Raw genomic sequence first — 16,912 nt, 5'->3', positions numbered from 1 at the left:
TTAATCTAATAAAAATGAGAGTTATAGTTTTCTTAACATAAGATACTAACTATATTTGTAGTTTTGATTACATTGACAATTTTAACAAATGCATATAAAGTTTAACATTTTTAGGTTAATACATTTATACCTGGAATATGAGTTCAAATTGATTAACTCAAAGTCAAATAGTTATTCCCATTTTTCTTGAAAATAACAAGTGTTATTTAATTTTCCACTTATAGTCAAAGAACATATGCAATTCTTTATATCACTACAAACAATTTTATTTGTAGCTAAAAGCATCTAAATCTTACTTAGAAAATATCATACTTTAATATACCATTATTAAGTTAACATTTAGCACACTCATGTGCAGATAAATAATATTAAATTCATGTAAAGCTATGAATATATAAAAATTCTTTAAATTAACTTTTTATTCCTATCTCTGGACAGACGAATTAAAACTTATCCTAAACTCCTTCGTAAGCAATGCTTACAATCTGACAGACAACCAAATATTTATAGAAAACTTTCAGAGTGGCCTTATCATTTAAAAAAAATAATTAAAATAGAGTATTAAAAGAGTACTCGGGCTATAACAGAAAACCGGTACTACACTATTGGTACAAAAAAAGTATACAGCGAGCACACGGCATCATACATTATACCTAGATTGGTTAATGAACTACCCTCATGTTTAGTAAAATTTATAACACAAAAAATATTATGCATGAACTCGAACAATATGCACGCAAGCCACTGAAACGCTAGTGAATCATTGAGGTTTATTTAGCGTTTTTTTATATTAAACTAGATTTTTTTTTGGCATTGTTAAAAGAAACATAAAAAAATAACATACTGACAGTTTCAGTATTAGGTAAGTTTCTTAATAAATTCTAACTAGATAATAAATTATGACATACCATACTGAAGTTCATACACTTTTAGTATCACTACACTTTGATTCACACACTTTTATAGTTCAAAGTTTTTTGCACTTGCACTTTAGGGCTAAGATACTTTCACTGGAAGAGGCGAGTAGTATGCCGAGATCAAAGAGATTAAAAAATATATAGAGGAAATGTTGACACTTTACTTGAGACATTTTTCACATAATTCATTAATAGATCCTCAAAACCACATATCGATATAATTAATAGTATAGGTAATTAATCACTGAATAATAATAAAGGCTTAAATAGCATAAAAATGACGTCACTGTCAGATAAGGGAACAAAATCCGATATTTCCGTCACATATTTTACTCGTTAGATTGTTTTCAGACGATTTACAAATTGGTGGGACAGACCCTTAAAAGTTTATATTTCATTTTGTGACATTGTTTAGTTTATTATAATAATAAAATGTTTTATAACATGTCAATACAATAACATGAGGTAGAGTACTGAACTTGACAACTAACACAGTACCTTTCAAACAAGTTACCAGTGAAAAATGTTCAATATGTCAAGTCTATATATTTCTTAAATGTCTTTTAGCCATGACTATATGGAGCTTCTACCCACCCTTTTTTGTCACAGGTATGTTGAAGCATATTCACAGTGTATCCATCAAAGACCCAAGAGGCAAAATGCCAGGAAGTTGGAACATCAGTCTTCATCATCTATTTCATCATCACTCATGTCCTCCTCGCTGGTGCAGTCCGGCTGCGAGCCTTGTGCAAGGCAACGTTCACACCAACAGACAAATAAATAATTTTGTGCCAGCTCCTAAAAAATCACAAAGTATTACATTACTACTTTACTTAATGTGAGGTTTATAGTGTAAGCTATCGGATTCCTTGATTTCACACACAATTTTGACTAAAATGAATTAGTTATTGATTTAGGTGAAAATAGTATGAATTATTAAAATCATTGTTTATCATGGTTATCCATAATGTCAAGACTGTTAAAAAATATTGAATTGTCTATTGCTGAGTACAGACAGGTTCTTAATATAAACCTTGCAAAAATGTGATACAATCAACAAGGAATGAATTTCATTATAATCTATATTTGTGACTATCTGCGATAACTTGTAATTGGCCATCAGTGTTTTGTTTCTCTTATTATTTGTTTGTAAGTTAGCTGTAAGTTGTCCATGAGTAAATTAAAAAAAAAGAACTTATAAATCAGGCAGAATTTCAATCAATCTACATACAAAAAATCAAAAAGGACAAAAAAGTTTTTTACTTACCTTTTGTCTAGAATGCCTCGACCGCTGCAGTGAACACTCATCTAAATAGCTTATATATATCTCATCTCCGGGCATAATAACATCGATTGCTTTTAATTGTATCCTATGATTGCCGTATGGAAACGATGATTCGGCATTAGGAGCACAACTGTGATTGCATGCACTCTGCAATCGGAATAGGCCAGAGCCTTCCGTATTTAGGAAAGTACCGGATTCTGCAAACAATTTTCAAGAGTTATTTTTAAAAAATATATAAACCTACTGATGAATATTACGTTTTTATATACACACTATCCAAAGCCATATAAAATGAGTACCCATTTGACCAAATACTGTAACAAATCTCTGTAACATCTGTAACATTTCACTTAGTAAGTGGTGCTGACAATCTCTTAGACATTAAATTTTAAAAGATTTCGGAGTTTAAGAGTGTTAAGGACACTCACACTATTTAAGAACCTTTTACACATTTTACATTTGACATTTCAATATTCAGAGGAAAGACTTCTACAACAACCTACTTCTACAGTCAATACTAGAGTTGTAGTTACCATGGTAGTAGCTATACCCCACCTTAATGTTCAGTGCAATGACTTACAAAGTTAAGAACCGCAGACATTTAACAAATACTATACAAACTTATAATCAACAACTTACCTTGTTCCACATATTGATACAGCTTGTCAATAAACAAATCAAGTTGCTGTCTCTCATCATCAGACATAGTCAGTTCTGATACCGAGTTTACCCACATAGCAAGAGGACTTGTTCCAATACCTTGACCATTTGTCCCAACTAATGCCATCAAACTGCAAAATCCTTCCGGTGTCAGAAACTGCAAATTAATAACAAGATAACTTTTTAAACTTTATATATGAATAATAATTGTCACATTGGTACACTACACAATATTTGAGGTATTCTAAGAAGTATGTAAAGAAGTTTTAATTGTAAAAGATCTTTTAACCCTTTTGCCCTCTGTTGTATAAATATTTACTAACATTTACCAAAAAATATAAATTTGTATGCTTGATTTGCTTATTGTAGTCTATAATACTGATCTTGTATAAAATATAATTTTTCTGTGAGGTTTGGAAAAACCACCCATTTAAAGGTTAAATAGATTTTAAATTATCCTTATACATAAAATAATTTACGTCTATTTACTTAATACATGAAAAATCAAGATCTTTTTACTGGAAAATATAATTTATCATTAACAAATAAAATTAAATTAAGGATTACCCTTACCTCTTGTATATGGTCTCCTTTAATAACATTAGCTGTCATATCTCGTAATGTGTTCAGCTGGTCAGTAAACTGTTCACCAAGCAACTTGTGAACAAGTTCTGCATCTTCATTAACTGTTCTATGACAGAATTGTTTGATAACACCGGCTGCTGCACTTGGATCATTACTCTGTTCTATAAAAGCTAGAATTCTTACTAAAAGCATTACACTTGTTGTTTCCGGAGGATAGTGCATTTGTCTGGAAAATAATTTGTATAATTATGACTCTACATGTTCATAAAGCAATTAAAAGGTATTTTTATACTGTTTTATAATACAAGGATGACTATTAATAGACAATTTGGTCTAGTCTTATCTCCTTATGGAGATTCCAATACAAAATACTGCCAAAGTTCAACCCTAATTCAATAAAAGTTAACATTAGTAACAGTCTTGGGTGTTTCTTATTGTGCTGATTGGCCCAAAGTGAATCATCCATTTTTTTTGCTAATGACTGTTCCCGTGTGACTTCATCCACATTAAATTAAAAAAAATACTGTTTACAATTGTCAAATTCTCAATTGCAAATGTCAAAATAACACCAGTACCATAATAACCTTGCTTCCTTAATATTGTCAACTTGTAACTTATGCTCCCTTTTCAACATAAAGGTTTTTTTTTAAATTTATTTACCCCTAAGTTTAATGGTGTGAAAATATATAGCCTAAGATGTGTTGTAAGTGTAGGGCTATTTATTATAGAAAGTATTATTCAAAAACAAACTGTGACTGCTGACATCCTATGCCCAAAGTAATGTGTGTTTACACTTTATTATATTAGTATAAATGAATTACACTCACTTCCAAGTCTCCAAAAGTACCATTATAGGATGTTGAGCATCTGTTGTGTCATAACATAAACTTCGATGATAAGTATCAAACGCTCGTTGTCTGCATTCCTCACCGCAATACAATGTACCGCATTGATCACAAGTAGCTACATTCTCCAAATTAATATCAAAACAATTTGCATGAGGTAGAACTATATCTGGTTTACAAGATAGGCGTCTCACATTTTGCTCTGGCGTTTCTAATGGTCTAGAAAAATATAAAATGTTTTTAGAATGCAATTTATGTAACAAATGAGCTATAAATAATAGAAAAATGAATCTAACCTCATACAGTAATCACATGCTAAATATCTGTATGCAGCATTCCAAGCAAATTGGCACGAAACTAAAGGATCTTCTTCTAATATAATATCACCTTTATCAAACTTCTTGGTGGCAAATAGTCCTTTTCCCTGTAAAGAAAGAAAATAATACAAATGTAACCCCGAGACATTTAAATAATGTTGTTTATAGAGCAGCCACGTTACCTTCTTGCTATTCGAAGTTCTTATTTCAAAACCTGCCATATTGAGTGCTTGATTTAATGCTTTTCTAAAAATATATCCGCTTTCTTAACTAAATAAAGCTTTTGAACTTTTTGTCTTAGAGGTTAAGTTACAGAAACAAAATGGAATAACCAAAATGACAAGCTGTCAAGAAGTGACAGCTTGGTCAGTGACAGGTGACAGTACTATTTTGTTTTTTTAAAGGTTTTATGGCTTTGTTACTGGAAGAATTAATCAAGAGAAAGCCGTAATGGAATTGCAAATTGGAAAAGTCGAAAAAGGGTGAAGGAAAAGTTAATGTTTTTGCCCTGTTTTGTCGAACTTTTGCTCTAAGTTCCACCTCACTCTCCATCTCGATGATCATTGTTTAACACTTTCTTTTATTTGTACTACTTTCGAATTTGAAACAAAAAAACATCGAAATTGAGTTTTCTCTCTTAGCTTTCTCCTTTTGATTATAACAGATTAGTTTATGTTAACAAAAGAAATAGAGAGCACAGTAAGAAGGAATTGGAAGGATTGGTCATTAATAAAACCATCAGTGAATGTTGACGATTACATATTATATTTCTTTGAATATGTATTTTTACAAAAGACCCGTTTACAATAACCTTAAATAAAACTGATACAAATAAAATATGTTATAAGAAGTATTCGCTACAATATACTGTATGAAGGCATATGAGATCGACGGAATAATTTTCATGAGTTACTTTTTCATCTCAGATATTGGTCTGAATTGTTTAAGTCTAAAAAATAACATAATTTAAAAAAAAAACTTATTACAAAGTAAAACATGTATATCGACAAAAAACTAACTAAAATCTTAGCATTAACCATTTTAATATAAACATTAAGTAAATGGTTAAACACCATTTCGAGCTCCACGACAACAAGCCGACTTTTTTTCTTTTCATAAAGCTATCTTTACATACGGGTTTCACTTACGAACTAATTACAATACTTATATTAACTATAAATCTATCAGAACACTTATTTAAATATAAAATCGATTGATAAAACAATAAAAATATTTACATGATATTGTGACTGGAACCATGTAATTCTATAACCATGACACTAAAAAAAACATGTTTATTGTCTGTGTTTTTTTTTTATGAAAGGAATAACAATACATTTTAACACAAATGTTTAGGCAATTGTTTCTGTATTCGACTTTACAAAGCTGTAATAATTTTCTCTCTATAATTATCAACTTGCGCTATGGTATCAAAAAGTGGTAATTTTCTCGTTTCAGGCGTAAACGAAAGGAGTAGAGCGGAAATAATCGCTGTTGATGCGAACAGGAGCGATGGTAGGAACGTAATTTCCGCTGACTGAAAAAAAAATGGTTAGATGATTAATTCAAACACGGATATCGAATGTTAAGCCAATTGTTGAAGATAAAAGTTGTAAAATTAAATTTTGTAATTAGCCTATACTAATATTATAAAGAAGAAAACATTCTTTGTTTGATCGTAATGAATAGGCTCAAAAACTACTGGGCCGATTTTAAAAATTCTTTCACCGTTTGTAAGGTTATATATCTGTGAGTAACATAGGCTATATTTTTTTACTTCTTTATTATTATTTTTAAATTTCACGCGGACGGAGTCGCGGTCAAAAGCTAGTACTGTATGATTTCATACATTTACTTACCAATAAAGGTGTAAGCGGGGCGAGCATACTTCCAATTCTAGCAGCCGTGTTACCCCAACCGATTAGAGAGCCTCGCACACTCGTAGGGAACAGTTCTAAACTGTACGTGTAGATACCAGTGAAACAAACCACCACGCCCACTTTACCCGCCAAAAACAACGCCACTTTTAACCACATTATATCTGAAATAAGACAAATTAGTTAAAGGTCTGCCGAAAGGTAGACGTCAGAATTTAATATAGTCAGTGCAACCCAAGGCGTTAGCAAATTAACTAGACAGTGTCACATATGAGGGCCTGTCCCACCACTGGCTGATGGAGACTCAGATAGCTTAAAAGGGGGCGATATAAATATCTCGCCCAAGCTTCTCGTAGCGTTAGTAACTAGCTGATAAGTACCTAATTGCACTTTTATTTGTGATGTTGGTGATGGTGTGGTCTTCAATTTTATTACATTCGGTACTATATTGCAAATTGTTACTCACCTTCAGGCGAAAATGCTTGCGCTATCAAAAATACGGCAGAACAAATATATCCACATTGCAGTGTTATTTTCCTACCGAACTTTTTGAATGTATAATATGCGATAAAATCTCCAGGGAACGATGATAAAGACGTCAGAACGAAGTTCGTGTATTTATTACCAGGCAAAAGTATAGAATGTACCGCCATTCCGTAATATATGAAGCTGGAAGAGAAAAAGCAGAACGACGCGACTGTTAAACGAATCATGATCTCTTTGGAATTGATAATATCTTTCATGGTCTCTTTTTCTTTTTGTACAACAACATTAAACCTCGCTCGTAAGTCAGCGTCGCTTATTTCATTTATCTCCTTCTCGGTGACGTTTATTTTATTCACTTTAGCGATAACTTTTAGAGTTTCCTTAGCTTCTTCAGTTTTCCCACGCAACAATTGCCATCTTGTACTCTCTCTTAATATGAATACGTAGAAAATAAATAAGAACATCGGTGTGTAAACAATTAATATCAACGTCTTCCAATATTGAAGTCCCATCGCAGTGAAAGCGAACAACATCTCGCCGATATATACAGCGTAAGAGAATATGACTCCCGCCAAAACTCTTGTCGATTCACCGCCGACTTCTATTACTGAAATAGAAATAGAACTTGTAAGGAGACAAATAATCTGAAAGAGAGAATTTCAAAATAAATTGGAAGCCGTTAATACATTTAAAGTAATGTAAAGTTTTATGTCGACTTTTTTTATATAATATAAGATGGCAAACGAGCAAGAGGCCACCTGAATACATCGAAATGGAAAGCGACCGCTGCCCATAAACATCCGCAATTGCAGATGCGTTGCCTACCCTTAATGACTTCCAAATACCTCACTAAATAAGAAACAAGCATTTGACGGACAAACCATCTTATAAGTTATAGACTAAAAGAATCTATGACGGTTTACAATATGCCTAGTTTAATAACAAACTCATGAAGTACACGATCGTCTGGTGATATGTACACTAAAGAATTCGATATTCTATGTTATTGGTACTGTAAACGACTATATCATCCATCAGTAAGTAACTAGTTACCAGTATTCTGTTTTATTTAAACAAAGACAGGTTACGAATCTTACGATAGACAGAAATAACATTTATACTTACGTAAAACAACATTGACGGTGTAAAGGCCGGATGCAAGCATTGACTCTAAGAACTCGACCGCTAAGTACGCATAGTAATTTTGGATAAATATTTTGAACACGCCGACAGCTGCGCCTATCGAACACACTATAATAGTTGGCTTTCTGCCGATTCTGAAAAAAAAAAACAAAATATTCAGAGTAAGTGCACCTTTTAACTAAACTTGTGCGATTGTCGATTGTTTTGCAGCCAATTCAACTGTTTAGTTGCACGAATAAAAATCGAGTAGTTTTCGCACCTCCGTATAAGCATAGAAATCAAAACGCGACTAAATAGTTGTGCGATAGTTTAATCAAAGGTGTGCGCACTCTAAAACTGATTAAAAACAAATGCGCGCTAATGTCTGGCGCCCAGGGCGGCCCTCCCACCTAGACCTAACGCAGTATCGTTAAGTTCCTCTATGCGCAGTAGAAAAAAAATAGTAGTTGACGACATAGGAGTCCGTTCTTACTTCATACATAGTTTCGAGGTACTAAGAGCATTTGTAGATGACTTAAGTATGGGAAGTTTTTAACATATAGACTATGTCAAACTTACTTATCTGCGATCCATCCTGAAATCATGACTGAGGCGATCATGCCGGCGTTGTGAACACTACCAACCAGTGTCGACTTCCATGATTGACATCCAAGATTTAACTGGAACACAAACAACAAAATCATCAATTTAAATTTTTATTGCCTCCTTCACCTTTATTAATTTGAAAAAAATATGCTTATCCGCAACTTGGCCGCTAAAGTCACATTATTAGGTCAAATGTTAATAAATCTACGTAAAATTTTCATATATTATATCAATTTTTAATGTTTAAATTTCATTTATAGTTAGTTTCTTTTCTAGATTTTTTTTCGAACAAGAAGTTATTCTTAACTTGTTGAATGAACAGAAACTGACATTTACAATTACATAAATATTAACAGTTTTAATGATGGCAAATGAGAATAAATTAAGATTATATGTAGATGCATTATTTACTCTGACGTTATTGCACTAAATTATTTTATTGTTACTAAAAGTCACAAGATTGAGTAATAAACGAAATATAATGTACTGTGATAATCTTATATTAAATTATTTTTAACTTATTACATGTATTATGAAAATAAACTAATTTAGATAAGAAACTGCACATCAAATATAATTAGACATAACCGTAATAAGCTATGGTATAAAATAGTACGCGGGGGATTTGTATGTTTACGTTATATGCATTTTATTGATATAATAAAGATCAGTAACACAGAAGTGACTTTACTCTCAGAAGCCGTTATTAAGGTCGATATGGAAGTCACTGACATCTGCGATTTATTTGTGCTCAAGTACATTTTAAGAGTTGAAACATACTTCTAAACATAAAACTATAAATAGAGTCGCCGCTGCATATAATAAAAATGTTAAATCTACTTTGACATGACTAGTGAAAGCAGAAGACAACGTATTATGGAAGGAAAATAGCAATTCGAAGTCAAGCAATTTGTTAACACAATCTGACGATAATGAAAGCATGTTTTTTTTATAATATAATATAAATATAAAGAGCAAGCAGCCACTTGAATCCACCTAAATGGAAAGAGATTGCTGCCCATAAACATCCGCAATTGCTGATGTGTTGCCTACCCTTAATTGACGGAAGAGGAGACGCACATTAAGAGGACATTTCCCCTTCCTATGCATCTCTTCCACCGTCAAACCCACTTTTCCTTCTCATCCTTTCCTCTTAAGAAAAGGGTGTAAAGGGAAAGGGACCAAAATAAGGCCTACTGTCTTTGTCTTTTTTTATTATGTTTACGAGACGGACTGGCCGAATATAATAATGTATTGAGTACCGAGTTACAGTTGTGCTTAATTTTTAATTTTTTGTTACACACAACGGTGCGACACGCTAGCCTACTATAACCAGCTTATGACGCGTGCCATAACAAATACAGCTTGCTGTTTAAACTTATAAATAGATATCGCTAAGTATACCACTATATTTATTTAACTGGTAGTTTGACATTTACTTTATGACAAAGAATGTGATAAATTAATGCACATTAATAATTCATTTAAAAAAAAGAAAAAAATTGCGTTCCTTTTCACTAATCTAATTTTAAGTCAACGATTCTAAAACATCTTACTCGAGAAAGCCTATGCGTAGTAAATTATTTTGGTTAAAAACGCATCCGTATCCGTTATTTTAGAACTAGGTCACGTTTTGAAATGAATAATTCAAAGGAACCAGTCTTCACTTCTTCACATACTTAGCGAAATTAAGTGGTCGCTCGATAGTCAGATTTTACTATTACAAAAAATCAAACTTACCGCGGCAACTATCGAATTGTGATTCTCGTAGATCCACTCGTGACATTCTTCTAAAGTCTCTTCAAATGTCGCGTTCGAACAAGTATCATTTGATTTACCAAAACTGCTAACATCAACAACCGGTCGGAAGCATTTAGAGTCCACATTTTTGGGCCACCATGGTGGTATTTCTGAGCTCGCGTTCGTACCATCGCATTCGGGTACGCGGCATCTGAAACCAGTATTTTTTAAATTTATTATTTGTATAAATCACTAATCAAATATTCGTGACTCATTAAATAATAATTTTTACGGTTTGAAGCACATCTTCATAACATTTAATTATTTTTACATAAAATTTAATTATTTTGCGTCTCCTATTTGACTAAGGAATTATAGGAAACTAAATAAATACCGCAAATAAAGTAAAAGAACGAGAACGAAAGTAAAAGTGGAATCAACAAAAGTCTCAAATAATGCCATACTCGTTTAAAACACATGAAATAACAGCTTTTTTAACCGTTACATTTTTTTCCTCTTTATTCATGACCTAAAAGCAGTCTAACTTTGAAGTGATTACTAAATATGGTTGATTACAATTGATACAAAACCCTAATTCTACGAAAGCTTGCGCTTTAGTGTACGTAAAACAATTTTTGAATTTATCAGAATGGAGACAATTGCATAACTTTTGTTATAAAAGAAAATTAATTTTGAGGTTATGACGAGATTGTCCTTGAATTTAGTTATGGATAACTCTGACCTTATGGATATTATTTAAAAGGCTTTTTAATTAATAGAATTTATATGCGAAATATCTGGTGAAGACGTGATTCTCTTAATTCGTCAGATGTCTTGGTGCGTCAGATGAATTTTAATTGTAGCCTGACCGCTTTTTGGATTTACGTCCGGCGTATTTCTGATACGCAAATACTATCAATGGAATGTAATAAATTATATAATTGTTATTCTCCTATGTTGTTGTAAGGTTTAGAAACAAGTTTTCTACGTCAGAATTTCTGTTTTCATTATGACGTGAATCTTTTAAACAGTTGACTGGTTTCTTATTTTTACGTTTACTTTTACGACTTATGTTTCAAATCCTGGCGCGGCTGCAACTACAAATTATCATAAAACTAACAAGCTGATTAAATTTATAGCCTATGTAAGTCAAAAATATAATTAAACGCCAAATGTTAAAAAATCTATGAAATTGTAAAACTTTTAGTAAATTCAAATAAATACAGGAAAGCCCGCATACAGAATTAACATAATGAAATATCATCTTTATTATCTGCGCATAATTATGACAACTTATAAATAAACACGTTTTGAGAGTGCTACACATATAATCAATGGGTATTTATTATTGTTATTTTCACGCTTTTTATTTATCGTACATAATGTTTGATTTATGATATATGCCGCTTGATGGCAATCATACGTGATTTTTTATTACGCAATATTTGAATTGGCTGCGAAACAATCGACAATCGCACAACAGTTGTGCGAAAGTTTAGTAAAAGGTGTGCGCCCGCTCTAAACTTCAACCAATAGAATACTCTTAGTGGCTTCTCTTTTAGGCCCCGTATTTGGAAGTAAGTATGCGAGTAAAACTTAAGCTAGCAGCAGTTCAAATTGCACAGATAATAACAAAAAAATTGAGTAACAATCCTTATGAAGAGTTTGTAAATAGTACGTTGTACCAATTAATATCAATTGGCAGCATTTCAGATAATTTAGTCGAGTTGTATCAACGATGCGTTCATTGCTTTATCGTCGTCAACATTCCAATTCGTCGTTAATTTGTTAATATTCTTACATTTGTCCTTCTGTAGGACTATTCAAATTACGCAAATTGTAAAGCACGTCGAAATAGAGAAAAAGAATGGAAACTAAGAGAAATGGTTAGTATGGTATGGGCATGTATGGACAAGAACAGTTTTATTTATGGTTGTAGAGGAGTACACCGGTAGAGTTCTACAATCATAAATAAGCCAAGAAAGAGATAGATGGATTGCGAGTTCAAGAATAGAGTGAAAAATATATCGATATGGAGGACGAAAACATCATACGACGACCCTGCGTGGGTTTCCAGACCTTCCTACCTTATTCCTAAGTACATAGAGATGAAATAAAATAGTAGGAAACAAATGTTGATCCTGGATATCTACTGTCTTCTTATTAGAGTCTAATTAAATAACCCAATTGTGTTTGAATATCTTAAGAAACGTCTGAGATTACAATTAAGTAAAATGTATCTAAATTAAATATAATTATAATACTAGAAACTAAAGCGTGTATAAATATGACAGGCCTACTTAAAAACTAATTATGCGAGACACTATTATTATCGTATTTTAAAATTTGTTCTAGAATCGTCGAGTTTATTTTCAATGAAGCGATAACATGCTGTGAATAGCAATTGCGAAAGTAGTGTTTAAAAAAACAATAAAAAAAAGCATTGAGAAATATGGTCTTCCATAAAACATACATTGTTACTTTGATTTATGTAATAGGCAACAAGATATAAACGATAAAAATGTACAAACTCTTATTTGTATGAGGATTATTTTCTTTGTCAAACTATTATGATTTTATCACCAAGCTTTTATTCGTCAAATCTCTGACATAGACTACTAGATTTATCCGCGACGCCGTCCGCGTGATATTTAAAAAACAAAACAAAAGCATGTAAGTAGCCTACGTGTTCTACCAGACTATCCTCTACATCTATGTCTTTCATCGAGATCAGTTCTGCAGTTTAGGTTACAAACATCCATCTATCCATCCAAACTTTCGCATTAAGATTGTAATGCAAAGTCGCCAAGTGTTAGTTATATTTTTCAAGAATTCAATATGTAGGATTTGATTAAAGAGTCAACCTTGGTGACGATTTCATGTGGTTGTAGTCAAGCACCACGCTTAATAATGCAAAACGCAATCTACATCGCTGAGAACTGCAGACTGGAGAAGCGAGGGAATGAGGAAACGATGTATAAACAGTCAAGCAAGCATCGTTTAAAAATCTCGAATAAAAAAATTATTTATTTTATTAACATGTCGCATTGTTACGAGATCGCAAACTGGATATTAGTTGTTGCTCCGCCAGTTTGGCATCACTCACTCTTCACTTAAATGTCGACCTCGTATTATTATTATCGCTATCAAATTTTTAAATAAATTAACTGAACTGCGCTCGTCAATTTTAATTATTAGAAAAAAAAAATTCATTTAACTATTTCGTAACATACTTTTAAAAACAAAACAGCTAAGCTATGCTGGATCATTTTGAATTCTAATACAAAGGTAGAACACTAACTAAGAAAGTATAGATTACTGCTTGAATGTGAAGTTTAGAAAGGAGTAGATTTAGAAAAGACGCCTGATAGAGACGTATGGAATAGTAGTTATTACATAAAATGAGTAGGTCCTGTGCCGACCTTTCGAAAGACAAAGGCTGATGTACTTATATATTCTAATAAGTTTTGCCTATCTAAAATGATTGAGTTCTAGGCCACAATAATTCCCTAAACAGATAATCTGTTTATTTAATTAAGATAAAACGCATTATGAATGCACGCAATTAAGATATGTAATTCAATTACGTCCGCACCATGTTTAATCAGCTGGATGGTTTAATTATTTTTAGTCTGTGGCTAAATAAGCAACACAATCACGTTTAATTTGTACTGACAACCTTTCACACATGTATCAATATTCATGAAGTATTCTCGTTTCCGAGATTCTCATTACTGGGTACTAAATTGCTTGTCGAAAAAAAAATCTATACGCATAAATGGTCTGACTTTCCGTTACAATACAAATCTTTTCAGCATTTTTTTTTACAGAAATTATCATCTCCCCTACTTTATCCTTCTCCCGTAAGGTCGGTGCGCCGGGTGTTCGTCCTCCAAATAACTCTATCATCCGTCATCTCAGTCATCACTCCCTTCTTGATAATGTCACCTTTCACGCAAACCATCCACCTCTTTCTAGGTTTTGCAGAAATAACGTTATAACAGAGAATTTAAAAGCATCTCATATTTCAAAACATGAATCAGAAGTTTATCTTAAAGTGGTAATTATTTAGTGAGATAAAATCAAAACAACTTCAAGCAAAAGTATGTCATAAAAATTAATCATTAATGAAAGGAATATAAACAGATGCTTGTGGTGAAACATCCGTAATAAAAATAGTTTTATCTCAGCATTTTTAAGGAGAAAGAAAGAGATGACCTTATAGTTTACAAAAATATTTACTTTCCTGCAGTGGAAATTCAGCACATACGCAGAGTCGTAAACATCGATCGACTCTAGAATGGTCCACATATGACTAGATAAAGACTTGCCGCCATCAAGTCTAGGTCTAGGATAAATGACCTAATATAAAAGACATTGGTATGTCGTCTTACTATTTCATACTAATATGAAAATTGCGAAGGTTTGGATGGATGTTTCTTTTTACGTCTCTTAATGACATCCTGAAGAAATGTAGAACATAATCTGTAGCAAAGTTTAAACTTGTAATAAATGTTGTATAGTTTAGTTTTGACTATTGTCACGACAACACAACATATGTACCAGTCCAAGTTTTAGTCATAAATTCACGATAAGGTGTGCATTGATGTATGACAAAACTGCTATCTTAAATGTTTGCAACTAACTATAACTAACTATATCGATATTACTAAAATAGTTAATACAAGAATCCTTCAACTGTCATAACGGACACATTATGTTTAAAGAACAAGAAAAATTGTTTATTATTGTATTTCAATCACATGTCATATTAGAACATAAAATTCGTTGAAAGCAAACTTAATTCTTGCCAAATGCGTGGTTTACACGTAACTAACTAAAAAAGCGAAAACTGATTGATGCCAAAAATTACAACTATTTTTACAACGGCCTTTGTTTTTGCAAGTGACTTTTACGTGGGTAACATCCATGGTCTTTAGATTCTAAAGAAGTATAATAAAAAAAAATTAAAATATTTCTCTAACATATAAGGTGAAACTTTCATCAAAGTTTTAAGTTAGTTCAGTAGTGGTAAGTGGTAACTTAAGGAAATTACGAAAAGCTTTCTAATGTTTATAAACAGAACAATTATGTAACAATCGTGCATTTACTGTACATTATCTTGGTTATATAGTTAACAGTTTAATTGTTGCTACTTTTTTAAAAAATAATCAGGCTAGTAATTTATGTTCTTAAAAAATATTACAAATTAAATATGTCATACTCAAAAGCATAATTATTTTTCAAAGTATAAGCTCTGTCGGAGTAAGGAAATCACATCGCCACTGCCGCAAGAAGCCATCTTTTGAAAAGCAGAATGAATCTAAAAAAATAGTAATAGTATATAATTATAAAACATAGTAAATAAAAACTTACCTATGTGGTACGTCTTCAGCAACAAATATATAATTAACATGGACCATAGATACCATTACTAAAGGCAAACTAATTAAAATATATTGAAATATCTGATATTTCGAAAATTTTTCAAAATCTTTAAAAACATCACTCTGCGCTGTATTAATATTTAACACCGTCATTTTTAATCTTAATTTAAAGATACTTAAATTACTGTATTTTCTATAAAATAATTTCGTATATTTTGGTACTAGTTTTAACACCGCAGTATACGGATGCCGAGAAGCTACTAATTGAACGGCGCGACAATACTATAGAATAAATTTTGCGCGCGCGTACGATAAGCGACAAGTTCGCAGATTTACATATATAATTAATGACTGTCTCTAAACTACTATTCGAAGAATTATTTTCTTTAAATTACACTAATAAAATATGACAAAACGGACGTAAAATTTTTCCAGAGATTACGTACGTCTTTCATGAACAAACATTTATTTGTATACAATGTCGATGGCTGATATCTCAGGTTGGCAGAAGGTTAAGGGATACAGTAAATATATTATATTTCAAAGTGCTTTTGTCTAATTTTAAATACCTTTAAGTACATAAATATGAATTCATTGGACAAGTGAATCGACATGACAAGGTAAATTGGAAAATTGTTTCGAAAAATCTAAAAAATTGTTCTCACCAAAGTTGTGTTATTATGTTTAGAGCAGTTTTCTTCAATTCGAAAATAACTAACTAACTAGCTACATATGAAACATGTAATTGATATACCTTGTTAATTTACGCCCTATTTGTCCTTTTCTCGTATCGTAATGATAGAGCTTTGAGTCTAATAAAAGCATTCGAGATATAAATTATGATAACCGTTATTTTTAAGCTATTATTAACGTACCGAATGCATATTGACATATTATATGAAATTTCATATGAAATTAATTACGTAAGTTAAAAGATTAAAAGAAAAAACTTTAAATTGTTAAGAGTCGAATTGGCGTGTATTATTGTAGGAAGACTTCCGGTGAAGCAGCTTTGTTTATTTCCGCTGTAAAAACATTAATGCACAAAAATGTTTTTATCTCTTTCATTCTCATTAAAAAACTGA

General features: G+C 31.8%; 2 protein-coding genes across 2 annotated transcripts; both read right to left on the bottom strand.

The window, feature by feature from the left end:
- Positions 1-1,227: 1,227 nt before the first annotated feature.
- On the bottom strand, positions 1,228-4,939 carry LOC106105789 (SET and MYND domain-containing protein 5). Its single transcript, XM_013286234.1, has 7 exons — positions 4,792-4,939; positions 4,589-4,716; positions 4,275-4,511; positions 3,436-3,673; positions 2,842-3,019; positions 2,185-2,399; positions 1,228-1,715 (listed from the first exon to the last, which is right to left on the bottom strand). Exons 1-7 carry the CDS (start codon positions 4,828-4,830, stop codon positions 1,596-1,598), a joined length of 1,155 nt encoding a protein of 384 aa, XP_013141688.1. The 5' UTR covers positions 4,831-4,939; the 3' UTR covers positions 1,228-1,595.
- Positions 4,940-5,390: 451 nt separating this feature from the next.
- On the bottom strand, positions 5,391-15,960 carry LOC106105820 (organic cation transporter protein-like). The gene is made up of 7 exons (XM_013286274.1): positions 15,817-15,960; positions 10,441-10,651; positions 8,674-8,774; positions 8,098-8,249; positions 6,953-7,579; positions 6,469-6,650; positions 5,391-6,146 (listed from the first exon to the last, which is right to left on the bottom strand). The coding sequence occupies exons 1-7, from the start codon at positions 15,870-15,872 to the stop codon at positions 5,988-5,990; spliced, it is 1,488 nt and encodes a 495-aa protein (XP_013141728.1). The 5' UTR covers positions 15,873-15,960; the 3' UTR covers positions 5,391-5,987.
- Positions 15,961-16,912: the final 952 nt, after the last annotated feature.

Source organism: Papilio polytes, unplaced genomic scaffold (genome assembly GCF_000836215.1).
Source record: "Papilio polytes unplaced genomic scaffold, Ppol_1.0 DF822733.1, whole genome shotgun sequence".
NCBI lineage: Eukaryota > Metazoa > Arthropoda > Insecta > Lepidoptera > Papilionidae > Papilio > Papilio polytes.
Note: the sequence above shows the minus strand (reverse complement) of the source record. Positions and strands in the feature narration are given on the sequence as shown.

What these genes read in the sequence shown, in the direction of transcription:
- LOC106105789 (XM_013286234.1), bottom strand. Translation starts at nt 4,830, where the DNA reads ATGGCAGGTTTTGAAATAAGAACTTCGAATAGCAAGAAG. An exon ending in GCATGTGATTACTGTATGAG is followed by an intron (nt 4,512 to 4,588) that starts GTTAGATTCATT and finishes ATATTTTTCTAG; the next exon opens with ACCATTAGAAACGCCAGAGC. An exon ending in CGAGGCATTCTAGACAAAAG is followed by an intron (nt 1,716 to 2,184) that starts GTAAGTAAAAAA and finishes GTGATTTTTTAG; the next exon opens with GAGCTGGCACAAAATTATTT.
- LOC106105820 (XM_013286274.1), bottom strand. Translation starts at nt 15,872, where the DNA reads ATGGTATCTATGGTCCATGTTAATTATATATTTGTTGCTGAAGACGTA. An exon ending in ACAATTCGATAGTTGCCGCG is followed by an intron (nt 8,775 to 10,440) that starts GTAAGTTTGATT and finishes TTTGTGTTCCAG; the next exon opens with TTAAATCTTGGATGTCAATC. An exon ending in TCAGGATGGATCGCAGATAA is followed by an intron (nt 8,250 to 8,673) that starts GTAAGTTTGACA and finishes TTTTTTTTTCAG; the next exon opens with AATCGGCAGAAAGCCAACTA.